This window comes from Delphinapterus leucas, chromosome 9, assembly GCF_059928025.1.
Source record: "Delphinapterus leucas isolate spDelLeu-1000000601 "Yukka" chromosome 9, BTC_Dleu_Yukka2, whole genome shotgun sequence".
NCBI lineage: Eukaryota > Metazoa > Chordata > Mammalia > Artiodactyla > Monodontidae > Delphinapterus > Delphinapterus leucas.
The window spans coordinates 68,674,444-68,688,583 of record NC_143137.1 but is presented as its reverse complement, the minus strand read 5'-3'; the positions used below and the strand labels follow the sequence as shown (position 1 = coordinate 68,688,583).

The window sequence follows — 14,140 nt, the reverse complement described above, 5'->3', positions numbered from 1 at the left end:
AAATCACTAAAGATGTAGTAAAGCTGTCACTGTTTGCAGATGACATGATACTATACATAGAGAACCCTAAAGATGCTACCAGAAAACTACTAGAGCTAATCAATGAATTTGGTAAAGTTGCAGGATACAAAATTAATGCACAGAAAGCTCTTGCATTCCTATACACTAATGATGAACAATCTGAAAAAGAAATTAAGGAAACACTCCCATTTACCATTGCAACAAAAAGAATAAAATACCTAGGAATAAACCTATCTAAGGAGACAAAAGACCTGCATGCAGAAAACTATAAGACACTGATGAAAGAAATTAACGATGATACAAACAGATGGAGAGATATACCATGTTCTTGGATTGGAAGAATCAACATTGTGAAAATGACTATACTGCCTGTAGCAATCTACAGATTCTCTGCAATGCCTATCAAACTACCACTGGCATGTTTCACAGAACTAGAACTAAAAATTTCACAAGTTGTATGGAAACACAAAAGACCCTGAATAGCCAAAGCAATCTTGAGAAAGAAAACGGAGCTGGAGGAATCAGGCTCCCTGTCTTCAGACTATACTACCAAGCTACAGTAATCAAGACAGTCTGGTACTGGCACAAAAATAGAAATATAATCAATGGAACAGGATAGAGAGCCCAGAGATAAACCCATGCATATGTGGTCACCTTATTTTTGATAAAGGAGTCAAGAATATACAGGGGAGAAAGACAGACTCTTCAGTAAGTGGTGCTGGGAAAACTGGACAGCTACATATAAAAGAATGAGATTAGAACACTCCTTAACACCATACAGAAAAATAAACTCAAAATGGATTAAAGACCTAAATGTAAGGCCAGACACTCTAAAACGCTTAGAGGAACGAATAGGCCAGAACACTCTGTGACATAAATCACAGCAAGATCCTTTTTGACCCACCTCCTAGAGAAATGGAAGTAAATCCAAAAATAAACAAATGGCACCTAATGAAATCTAATAGCTTCTGCTACACTTTTTGTCCTTATATTTCTACAGATTTTAGTCTCAAAATTGTTGTCTAAGAGGAGTTTTTAATTCCCTGATGTCTTATGATAAAATCTTTCCTGAATAGTGGCAATTTTCACCTTTCTAATACCTAGAAGCATGCATTTCAACCACTTTTACTTTCAAGTGCTGGAGAGTTGTCTTTCTGTGAGTTTGTTTTGTTTGTGTTGTTTTATTTCTGAGATGAGGTGATAGTGATGGTAGTGATAGTAATTTTCGTGATTCAGACTTTGTATCCTGCTTACCATATGCTGCATACTACTCTCAGTGCTTTGTACTCCTTAACTCAGCCAATTACAAGATAGTTTTTTTCCTCCAGCATTGTTTTTTTAATCATGAGATTTAAATATTATATAAAACTGCCAAGCCTAACTGGATACAGATATTTACTACAATTTTTCTTGATGTATTTCAGGCATTTATTATTCATCTTTAAATTATCTTGGTGAAATCTTATTACAGTCCTTGTTTGAGCATGAAAAAACTAAGTTATAGGTGAACTAGGGTTGAGATTCAGTATTCTTTGCTCTGGTGATTTTATTGCCATTAATGTGCTAAAATCTAAAAGTGCTTAAAACCTCATTAGAATTTAACAGGATAGAATTTTGAATTATGCATTATCCTCAAGAGGAGATTTATTACATATTTATATTTATAACATAGATGTTGCATTTTGAGAAGGCTAGGAAGGTAGCCAAAGAAATTTTAAAATATTAGTGTGTGAATACAAAGCTAGGAAAACTCTTCTCACAGGTTTTACTTTTCTTTGAGAAATGGGGATTATTTTGGAACAGTTGTTTATCCAAGACTAGCTCAAAATCCAAGTTTTATCAGCATTTATATTTAAATTTGCACATCTCAATGTGTAAAGTCTTTCTCTTCCTGTACAGTCTCTTTAATACAATATAGAACATTATTGTTGACATTAGAAGCCTTTCCACCTTAAGTGTGTTCTTGTATTTAAATTAATATAGAACTTGGTTGATACTTGGTGCATGCATACTTTTTACTCAGTGGAATATCCAGGTTTGCTTTATTTTACTCATACAAATGCTTCACTGGGGCTTTTCTTATCAAGCATTTTCAAATGCAGTTAAATAAATAATCTTCCTAACACTCTGATAATTACTAGCCTGTGAAGGATAAGAATTATAGTGAAAAGCAGAATATATATGATGCCTTTTGTTTTGCCCTTTAAAGTGAAATGTTTTCATATTTACATAGCTCACTTAAATCTCTTGTGTTTAATTTTTTTGTTTTTGTTTTTTTTCATACGCGGGTCTCTCACTGTTGTGGCTTCTCCGGTTGCGGAGCACAGGCTCGGGACATGCAGGCTCAGTGGCCATGGCTCACGGGCCCAGCCGCTCCGCGGCATGTGGGATCTTCCCGGACTGGGGCACGATCCTGTGTCCCCTGCATCGGCAGGCGGACTCTCAACCACTGTGCGACCAGAGAAGCCCTAATATTTTAGATTTGTTAGTCTTTGTAGAAAACTAAATCAGAAGTTCCGTACAGCTGTTAGCTCATTTAGGGTCTATTTTCTTAATTCATTTACATAAATTTGTGTAGAAAATATAGAAAAGTTGGTCATTAGTATTTCGTATAAAATTCAGATGTGAAGTCTTGATTAAATATTTAAGAAACTGTATAATTAAAGCCTAGGTGTCAAAATATTTTATTTTTTATAAATTGTTATAAAATAGTTTTCTTTTTCTTATAAAAGATGAAAGAAGGTATGGGGTTTTGTGGGTACTTAATGCTGCCATTGTTGTACAAAAACAGCCGTAGACAAACAGCAAATGAATGCATGGCCATGTTCCAATGGCACATTAATTGCAAAACAAGAGGTAGCTTTGATTTGTTCTGAGGGCCGTAGTTTGCTGACCCCTGGTGTAAGATCCCAGCTGACATGGAAGGAGGAAGATGCAGGATGCTAATTGACCAAGTGGGGAGGATCAGCTAAGGAAAGGTTCTGAACGTTAGATCCATTGACCAGTTTTAGGCGTTAATGTCCAAAATGTTGTGCTTTGGTTCCATTTTCTTGTGAAATATTTCACACCTGTCTTTAGTGCTTAAGGCATACTAAAGTACTCAAAAACTAGTTGTTTAAAAAAATAAATGAATGAACAGTTCTCAGCAGCTAGTGACCTCCAAATGTTAAAAAAAAATTCTTTTTGTTAAAAATGGCAGAATTTTATAATAAATGTGTCCTGGATTACTGAAACATATATACAGGAAATGCTGGGAATGTTACCCTATGAATTAGAAAAGGGTATTCTTACAAGATTGAGATAAAAAGTCTTGTATACGGTTGTGGTTTTTAAACTATGCTCTATGGAAAGACCTGACAGATTCCCTCTGGGGCTTTTGTGGGTAGAGAGTGGGCCAGAGAAGAGAAGTTTCCGTAGTAGACTGTTGTCCGTCTACTCTGGTTCTTCAACTGAGGCAATTCAACTTGATAGTTTATTTCTTTATGTCTCTGCAAAATCATTTATATGAATAAAGGAAACATAATTCTTCTTAAAAACCAGTCATATAATAGTAAATTAGTAAATAACATAAATATGGTACATACAATTTTGTTCTTTTGCCCTAGGCTGTGTAGTGTTCCTTTGGGTACACTTTATTAAGAGCAATAACTCTACTTGACTTTTTTTATCAAAGAATTTTAATGATGGCAATGTAGTAGTAATCTTAAAGTTAATTATGTCTGTGGGAAGTATGGCTGACCAGACAATGAGTCTGTTAACCATGGCACTTCTCTGTATTTTGTAGCAGGTTTTCTGCTCTGGAAAAATGAAGCAACTATACATGGTTAGTCTTGAATTCCAAAATAGAAAATTATGCCAGTATCTAAGTTGGCAATATTTAAATTATATCAACTCTTAAACTACATAGCAAGTTTCAGTCTGGGTAACACAAGAGATACAATTTGCATTCGTTTCTTCTTTTATGGATCAGTTTTTGTTAAGTGCCTACTGTATGCCAGGCACCGTGGATCTTAAGGCACGTATAGTCTAATTGCAAGAGAAAGAATAAGCATTTGATTTTGGTGTCACATTTATATTTTAAATTACTTTAGAGCAATATTAATTTGCTGAGAAAAAAAAAAACTCATGTTGGGCTTCCCTGGTGGCGCAGTGGTTGAGGGTCTGCCTGCCGATGCAGGGGACGCGGGTTCGTGCCCCGGTCCGGGAGGATCCCACATGCCGCGGAGCGGCTGGGCCCGTGAGCCATGGCCGTTGAGCCTGTGCGTCCAGAGCCTGTACTCCGCAACGGGAGAGGCCACAACAGTGAGACGCCCGCGTACCGCAAAAAAAAAAAAGAAAAGAAAAAAACTCATGTTATAAAGCAGTATTTTTATTTAACTTTTTTTCCTCAGTAGCATAAAGAGAACAGTGATAAAATATATGAGAGTTAACTTCATAAAATGTTGTATTTGATCACGATTTTCTTAGAACTCCCATTTACAATTTAGAAAAATTCTAGTGTGGATAGGGCAGGTTCAGGGTGGACATGTTAGGTTTTGTTGTCTCTCTTTTGCAGATGAAACTTTCTTATATTCTTTCCAATACTCCACCCTGACTCTTCTTCAGTTAATGGCCTTATGACTTTCTCATGTGAAGTGAGCTGCTCAGAAAGAGAGTGAATAGGTCCCTTTAAATGTTTAGTAGATACTTTAATGATTCTTAGTTTCTACCATTCAATTACAACATAACTTTAAGGAAGACTCTATTTTTTAAAATGATTTCACAATATGTAGGCACTTTTATAACTAGAAAAGTATATTAGGGTCATCAAATTACATTTTTTCCCTGTGTTTATGTTTCAGAGCTTGTGTAAGATCGCAGTTATAATGAGCTTACGCACCTCACTGATGTAAGATAAACCTGAAACACAGGTTAATACAGGTAAATGTGGACTTGCAGTATAATTTGAATACCTTCTGATGATCTCTTAAAAGCTCTTGAATGATTCTAAAATATTCTTGGTTAATAGTTTTTAAGATACTTCCAATTTATTTATTTTTTAAATATTTCTCAGGCTATACTCAAGGATAGTTTTAACTTTTTCCACTCACCCCAACATACAGTACCTTTACCAGTTCTACCCTTGCATAGCCAAATCCTTTTCTTGAGAAATTACAGATATTTTAGCTGCAGGTGATTTGTCTTATCTGAAAGATTCTTGTAGGGGGTAAGTAAACAGCAGATATTCTCTAGAAATGATGATCTTATTTTCACATAAATATCTTCAGCTATAAGCGGTTCATTTAGAGAAATATGTCAGATATATATGAATAGTTGACAGTTTATGTTCTATTAACTTTGCTTATTTTTCAGCATTTTGGCTTTATTGTTGTTTTAACTTTACATTTTTTTTGTCACTTCAAAAATGAATAAAGCTTATTTTGTGAAACATTGTTTCCTACAGGATGTTCTCCTAAAGTTTAATAAAGCATTACTAGTTTAATCAGCACTCAATGCTCATACTTTATGCAGGACTATAATTGCAAGCATGCAGTTTACAATTCATCATACATTGTTTGTATACTGCATACAATACGGTAATGAAAAAGCAAATGTCATAGCTATCTTTAAATGTGGCTTAGAGTTATTCATTAAGTTTATTCTCAAGTTGTTTTTCTGTATGAAATGCTTATAGAAAGTAATAGAATCATCAAAACAGTTGATATTCTAGTGAAAAACCAAGTAAAGTGTCGGTTGAAGTTAAAGGGAAGATTTAACCTTGTTGGAATAAGATGACTGAAAATTTAAATGTTATATAGTATTCTTAATCATATGCTAATAAAAAAAGATTGTGTTTAGCTGTTTCTAAATTTCAACTCTCCTTTGGGTATTTCATTTTAAATGCTACGTATCTTTGGTGGTGTTATCATTAAATAGAGCTAATACATGAGCCCAGGCTTTTTATAAAACAATTTAAAAATAGAGAATTATGTTTAATAAAGAACAAAAGTCCCTTTTGATCCATCCATTCCACTCCTTTCCAGTGGTTAACCGCATAAAAAAGGTGCAGTACATGTCACTAGAGTTGAATCTTAGTTCTCCTTTGTGAAGTAGGATCTTAATCTTGTTCCCTGTAATATAGTGTTTCAAGAAATTATCTTAGTGAATTGAGACTTGGCCCAAATTATAGAGCTCGGAGCTCTCAGACATAGGGAATACTTTTATAGATTGTGATTTTAAAATAAAATGCATACATACATATATACTAAGGTATATATAATGTGTAGCTATGTCATATATGATAGGTACATATTTGTGTAATATGTATGTGTGTTTACCAACTATATGGAACATCAGCACGTCACAGAGAAGATTTTGTGGAAGAAAGGAGGTATCCATTGTTGACTGAGGTGGAGTGAGGGGAGGGTAGTGGCAAGATATATCATGTATAAAGATTTACATATATGTTTATATAATATATTATTATACACTAACCTTACAATTAACAATGAATATATTATTTTGTATACAATATTAATATAATTATATTATAATATTTTATATGCAATAATAATACAATATTATCAGTTATTATATGTCTATATATTCCACTACTCTCCTCTCACTCCACTTTAATAAGCAACAGATAGCTGTTTTCTTCTGCGAAACCTTCTGTGTGCAGTGCTGATGTTCCATGTATTTGATGCAACAGAGAGAGCTCTCAAAGACACCATAGAAATGAAAGTGTCTCCAGTGCTAGACTATGAGTTCCTTAAGAATAAAGACCATGTGTTGCTTAGCAATTGTTTGCATTAACTGGTAACTCTATTTCAGGTTGTACATATTTGAAGTCAGTCTCATTGGTAATTGAATCTTTCTTGAACTTCAGAAAGGATAGAGCATAGAATCATAGAAAAAAATGTTATTCTTGAAATTCAGATAGAACTGGATTTAATACTCAGGACCATCACTTATTTGCTCTGTAAACTTAGATGAGATACTTAATTTTTCTTATCTGTAAAGATAAAATAATATTCATATCACGGTTATTAAGTGACTAAACAAGTTTATTTGAAACACTTGATAAAAGGCATTCAAGAAATCTTAGTTAAGATCTATAATTATCTTGAAAGGATTCTTATCCATTTTAATACCAATTTCTAATTTATAGTAAAATATTTAAAACTTAATTTTATACGTATGTGGTCAAGGTGAATTATGAATTTCATTTGCCATGTAATCTACTCTTCCATATTAATTGGCTTCAAGTATCACACAATTGCATTTTTTGTCTAAGAAGGTAAAATTGAAAAGCTATTGAGAAGTAGGCCCAGTAGTGTGAGAATCTGGGAGACAAAAAGTGAGCCAGTTGAAAAGAAAGTAGTGTGCTTCTCAACTTTTGTTCTGGGAGGAAGATGTGAATACTTCCATCTGTCAAGGACATGGAAAGGAAAATGGTACACAAATACATTCTAAAGGGCACTGTAAGAGTGTCCATGCTTCAGAGATAAACAGGTAATTACTACCATATACAAGTTTAAAATAGTATGGAAATAGTTTTTCATTGGAGATAAACAACTGAAGCCAGAAATGTTTGTGGTTGCTCAAATGGAAGATGCTTTGTTAGTTGAATGTATTGCCTGGGCAAAAAGTAGTCACTAATTTGTGTGAACTCTTACTTTCAAAGTTCAAAATCCTGTGGAGGGTGGCTCTGATTTCTTATGAAGTTCCATATGTTCGTAGAATTATCATTTCTCTTCTGGTTTTTGAATTATTTATGAGCAGGATTTTTTTCCAGTGGAAAAGAATAACCTTCCTTCTGGCCTTGTTTATTACCGAAATATAATGTTCCTGTACAGTTGCTTAAGTGTTCATAACAAGCTTGCGGATCTCAAAAGGGGCTGAAGAATTATTTCCGGTGGTCTTTGAATCTGTAATTGCTGCCAGCTGAGGAAGCAAAATTCCAAATAAGTTGCAGGAACTTTCACAAATAACACTTAATATAATTACAAGGCATAAAACTCAAAATATAGTTTATATAATAAGGTCTTACCTAACCACAAAATATTCAAGGACCAGTCAAACAGGGGTCTTCATAGAGGTATATATTAACCTTGTGCTCGACACTGTACTTGTTTAGATTTGGTAAAACCTTCTAGCTGCGCATTTGAAATTATGCCTGTTTAAAACATACACTTACAGATTTTCTGTTTTTTTGTGAGCGTTTCCAAGAGTACCTAACAGTAGTGATAAAAACATGATCATCAAAAGCCAGAAAATTCTTCATCTTTGCTTAGGTGTAATATTCTGGAATAAAGTGGTTTTGAGATCTAGGCCAAGGACACCTAGTGGAGTTTATTTACTCTTTTTAATAATGTGTTCCACTTTTAGAGAAATACAGTATAAAAACTCAGACTTCAAAACAGGTATATGAATAAGTAATGATACTACAAGCTCATTCGGAATATGGAACGTCTCATGAAACCTTTGCTTTACAGTTAGATTTAATTTTGTGCAGCTCTTTAGCAACATTTCTGATATTTTGACAAGAGATAAATTTGTGTGTGATCTAGCTGCAATTCAATCATAATTTACTAAAGCAAGTTTAGGAATGACCGGATTGCCTGTATTTTCAGACCATTTCTGTATCATTTACTTATATTTTTATTTTTATCTTTCGGTTAAAAGTTCAGAATGGGTTTCTATAGTTATTATTCTCTGTAGACTTAGGTTTCATATGAAGAGATCATCCACCCAATATCTCTTTTCCATACCTTCCCTCACCTCATTAAAACATAGGCTTCCTTCACTAATTTCCATTTTTTTGAGTATTATTTTTCCATTACAAAGACTAGAAACTTGAATCAATAAGGGAATTCTGTATATACTCTCTTCATTATGTATGTAAGACCTGTATAGATCTTGGCTTCATCACTTGAGTCATGGTCCCTCTCACTTTATATCCAAAATTAATTGCTCTCCCTATCTCTAATTCAGTGGTTTTCAGCCAGAGAATTTTGCCCCCCAGAGGACATTTGGCAATATCTGGAGACATGTGGAGTTGCTACAACCAAGGGTATGGTCCTATGGGCACGTAGTGAGTAGAGGCCATTGATAATGATAAACATCGAACAAAGCGCGGGACAGCCCCCCATAACAATTATTCAGCCCAAAGTGACAATAATGCTTAGACTGAGAAACACTGCTCTAATCCCTCTTTAATCATTCCTCCTCCAGATGATTCTTTTAGGAAGATCAGCTCGGTGCTTTGTGACCACCTAGAAGGGTGGGATAAGGAGGGTGGGAGGGAGACGCAAGAGGGAGGAGATATGGGGATATATGTATATATATATATATATATATATATATATATATATAGTTGATTCAATTTGTTATACAGCAGAAACTAACACACTGTTGTAAAGCAGTTATGCTCCAATGAAGATGTTAAAAAAAAATAGTACTCTCATTGCATAATCACCTGATGAGGCATCTTCATGGGTATTATCTTGAGTATATGATCTAGATTTTCGACCTTGGTTTCAGACTTGTGCAACTAATATGTTCTAGCCCTGTGCTATGCGATCTTCTGTTGCCTTTGTTAGTCAGGGTTCTGTCTTCCACAGAACATGGCATGGATTTTAGGCCCCAAAGTGTCTTTACAGCATTCTCCTTTCTGTGGTTCCAGGGAATTCTACTCTCTGTATTTCTAAACTCACAGCTCAAGTCCTGGAAGGCTTAGTTGACTGTTGTAAGAGACAGTTACTCCAATGAGTTGATGTCATTATCTGTATGTTAGTTATAACCATTTATTTCATCCTATCTACTATTATCTTTGTTTTAAAAAGATTGTTTCTATCACTGAAATCCATTTTGAAAAAATAATTTAATATGGAGTGTATTCCCTTTTTTTTTTTTTAATAAATTTATTTTTGGTTGCGTCGGGTCTTTGTTGCTGCATGCAGGCTTCCTCTAGTTGCAGTGAGCGGGGCTACTCTTCATTGCAGTGTGCGGGCTTCTCATTGCAGTGGCTTCTCTTGTTGTGGAGCACGGGCTCCAAGCGTGTGGGCCTAAGTAGTTGTGGCTCACGGGCTCTAGAGCGCAGGCTCAGTAGTTGTGGTGCACAGGCTTAACTGCTCCGCGGCATGTGGGATCTTCCCGGACCAGGGATTGAACCCGTGTCCCCTGCATTGGCAGGCGGACTCCCAACCACTGTGCCACCAGGGAAGCCCGAGTGTATTCCCTTTTATATAAAACAGATGAAACCAAAGTCTTATCTACTTGAGGAGCAGAATGAGACACTTAAATTTCCTTGATTTTCTGCTGTTTTCAAGCAGGCTTTGAGGCCATAGCCGAGAATATTGAGATGTTAACCTTTGTATTATTCTTTAAATTTTTGGTATATATTTCACTATAAAAATCTTTAGAGAATATCATTTTTTGTAGTAGGAACTACCTGTTAATACATTGCTGTATACCTCATGGTTTTCTATGCAGCACTTTGTATATATACACAATAGATATTTAGTAACTGTGTAAAGGGCCATGTCGTAAAAAATAGTACTAGAAACAAAGTAAACAGAAGGCATAATCTTAGCCTGGGAAGAAGATTTGTAGAGTATAAGGGCTAAATATGGAAATACATATGGCTTTTTGCTGAAAATTCACTAAAATGAACTAAAAGAACCAAAAACGGGAAGTATAGTCCATTCTGAAAATAGGGAACCTCCTCACCTTTAAATCCCAAACTCCTAGGAATATCTTCCTGGTGTTTTTCAGTTTGGACCTAATGTTTAACAAATAGGATGCAGAGATTTGTTACTTAACTCCCATAAATTAGTGTGCTCCTCGGCAGTATACAAAAGGAAGAAAGAAGTTTCCAGGGAACTTCCCAGTTATTACAGCTTGGTAGCATAAGGGTTGGGTTCAGTGTTAGGAAGTTGACATGTGCCCTTTGGAAATCCATTTCTCAATTTAGGAATGGGCTGCGTAGAACTCAAGGAAGAACTTACAGTCATGGATTTTTTCTTTTTATTCACTTGTTTAATTCTGTTGTGAGGATTTAATAAAACATGCAAGACAGAGTCTGCTAGGTGCCCATCTACTCCTCATTTCAGAAAGCCAGTTTTATTCGGGATAATGACATCATTTCATAGCTAGCCATACACTTTAGGATGGTCTCTGAGATGTAACTGAAGATTTTCTGGAGGCTTTATTTAAAGGGACCCTTTTTTTCTCTCTCTTTCTTGCTTCCTCTTGACTGGAAAATATCCAGTATGCACCATTAAAGAAAAATAATGAATTCTTTTGTTTTCAAAACAGTTTATCTATTTCCAATGACCAAAAATATTATATGTAATATTTTTAACATTATAATGACTTTGCTGTTGTATTTTTATCGCACATAACTCCTATCAGGAATTTGATCAGGACAACTGATTTTCTGAGGGGTGTTATAGCCATGCTATGGATAGAATCTGAGAGGATTTGAGGTAGAATGTGAAAACCTATTTTTTTTTAAGTTCAGTAGTTATTTATTTGATTGCATTCACATTCTTGTCCCGGGTCTTCCATGAAGCTAGGGCATCTACCAGGAAAGAATGGTTCCTGAGTGTTGGAATAGTGATATATCGGAGCATTAGAATGGTTGGAATGCTCAGACAGAAACATCCTTCCTGGTCATTAGAATTGCATATTAAGGAGGAAGAGGAAATGATGGTAGGCAGATGAAATATAAACTTAAAATAGGAAAAAAGAAAAAGTTACTTTCTGAAAGAATTGCTGAAATTCATTAACAAATAGTGCAAAAACTGAATTTCATCTTTTACGTATTTATTAAAAATATGTACTTCTCTGAACAAGTATGTATTGGCATTTTCTCTCTTGGGCATCATGACACGCACTCAGGATGCAAATGCTGAGCACAAACAGACAAGGTTATATGGTATCTGATATCATAACATGGAACTTTTGGCCAGGAGAGGATCACATTAACAAATACAAAACTGGAACAGAGACAGGCTAAAAAGGAGAGAGGAACTGAGAGCCTGCTAAGATGGATGGACTTGACCTAGGCAGGGGTGCCAAGAAAGACTTTCTTGAAGAAGAGGAATGAAAATGAAAATCAACTTTTCTACCCAAGCAGACAGCTGAAGGAAAGTAAAGATGAGAGGGAGAGTATTCTAGAGAGAGGAAGCAATATGTAAGAAGGACTTGCCACAGAAGAGAACAAATTCAAAGGGCTGAAAATAGGCTAATGGTGTTAGATTAAAGAGATAAAGGAGGAACATAATTATAGGGAAGCATGATGTGTGATGTGGCAAGAGGGATCAATGTCATTTTTTTCCCTAAAAAATAATGGGTTTGGTAGTACTAATTAAAATTAGAGAGATTGCTAAAACTTTGAATCTTCCCTTTTATGCTTTAACTCCTATGGCTTAGCTATAATAATTAAAGCAATATATACTAGTGTCTCTTGTTTATAAGTATACTATAAGACTGAAAATAATTTGTGTATTATACATTTAATCACGAAGTAAAAATAATTATTTTCTGATGTCTTTGGATTGCTCACTAGTTTCCTTATACTTTTTTCATCTCTTTCACTCATCATATTCCTAGCCATAATAACTTCCTATGACCCACTTACTGACCAACTTGAAGAATAAAAGTTAGATGCCATTAGAAGCCAAATAATATAAAGATAGTTTCAGCTATTCAGCTGTGGGTTCATTTATTCGATTGTTGCTTAAAAGATGTTATCCTCATCTGTTACAAAGCCTCTCTAATATGTCTGAGCTACTAGTTTTACTCAGTCATTCATCATTGTTCTGTAAAATCAAAGAAAATAGGGTCCGAAGAAATAGAATAGTGTCTATTAATTCATTTTTACACAGTTTTGTCACACAATAATTTAATAGGTTATGATATTCTGTATTGAGAAGGTACTTGAAGTACTCAGATGAGTAACTGATAAACCTTAACCATCCTGTAGAAAGTACACTTTACATTCTAATATACTTAGTTGTTAAAAAGATGGGACTAAATTAAATTTATTAATTGACGGCTGGGCATGACTTTAAGATCTTTTTTTTGAATTTATTTAAAAGTAATTTAATTAAAAATTCATGCATCTTATAGTGACAAATTGTGTTGATTTTGATTGGTTAACTTAGTTTATATAACTTTAAAAATTTTCTATGGCTATCATACTCTGTTATAAATGTAACATATTTGGCTTTTTCTTAATTCTGTTCATTACCAAATCCTACTAAGGTGGTATGTTATTTAGGTCTAGTTTTTCCTTGTGCCTTACAAATTGGAACCTGGTATGGATTCTTCTTTTACTGTCTACTTTTTTCTTTCCATCACTAAAAACTCCTTTGTTTTATGTTCTAGCCAAAATCTGGCTTTCTTGCCAAGTTATTCCTTTGGCTTTATTTGTCTTTTGGTTTCTCTTTACATTAAAAAACTTTTTTTTTCCCCTTGATTATCACCTATGTGAAAGTCACAGATTAGCTCTAACCCAGATTCAGACTTCTCATTTAAACACACTTTTGATTCCCCTAACCACAGATTTGTTTTCTTAAAGTTCTGTATATCAGTTTGAGAAAATAAAAGGAAATGGCATTCTTAGTCACTGGTATTGTTCAGGGGAGGTTGAGATGAATTTTTACAAACATAATATTTCTTTATTATTTTCCCATATAACATCTAAGAGGAGCAAAACAGATTTAGTTGTTGTAGTTGAAGAACAGGGTAGCCTCAAAAATTGCATAAATTTATTATTTCTGTAACTGAAAACTCAACCAAAACTAACATACTTGATTGTTTTATCAGTCAATAAAAATAAATCCAAATTCAGACAATTAATAATATTAGCTATAGGGCTTCCCTGGTGGCACAGTGGTTGAGAGTCCGCCTGCCAATGCAGGGGACACGGGTTCGTGCCCTGGTCCGGGAAGATCCCACATGCCGCGGAGCGGCTGGGCCCGTGAGCCATGGCTGCTGGGCCTGCGCGCCCGGAGCCTGTGCTCCGCAACGGGAGAGGACACAACAGTGAGAGGCCTGCGTACCGCAAAAAAAAAAAATAAAATAAAATAAATAATATTAGCTATAAAACTACTGGATGAAGAATATT

The 14,140-nt window shown here is 34.8% G+C and overlaps 1 protein-coding gene across 16 annotated transcripts in view; it reads left to right on the top strand.

Moving 5' to 3' along the window:
* Positions 1–14,140, top strand: part of CRPPA (CDP-L-ribitol pyrophosphorylase A) — a 410,033-nt gene that overhangs the window by 268,228 nt on the left and 127,665 nt on the right. The window contains exon 10 of one of the 16 annotated variants that reach the window (XM_089917685.1): positions 4,863–4,941. The exons of the other annotated variants lie outside the window; for them this stretch is intronic. Within the exon in view, the coding sequence (XP_089773811.1) occupies positions 4,863–4,913 (51 nt within the window). The 3' untranslated portion in view covers positions 4,914–4,941. The remainder of the gene's footprint in view (positions 1–4,862; positions 4,942–14,140) is intronic. 16 annotated transcript variants of the gene reach the window in all.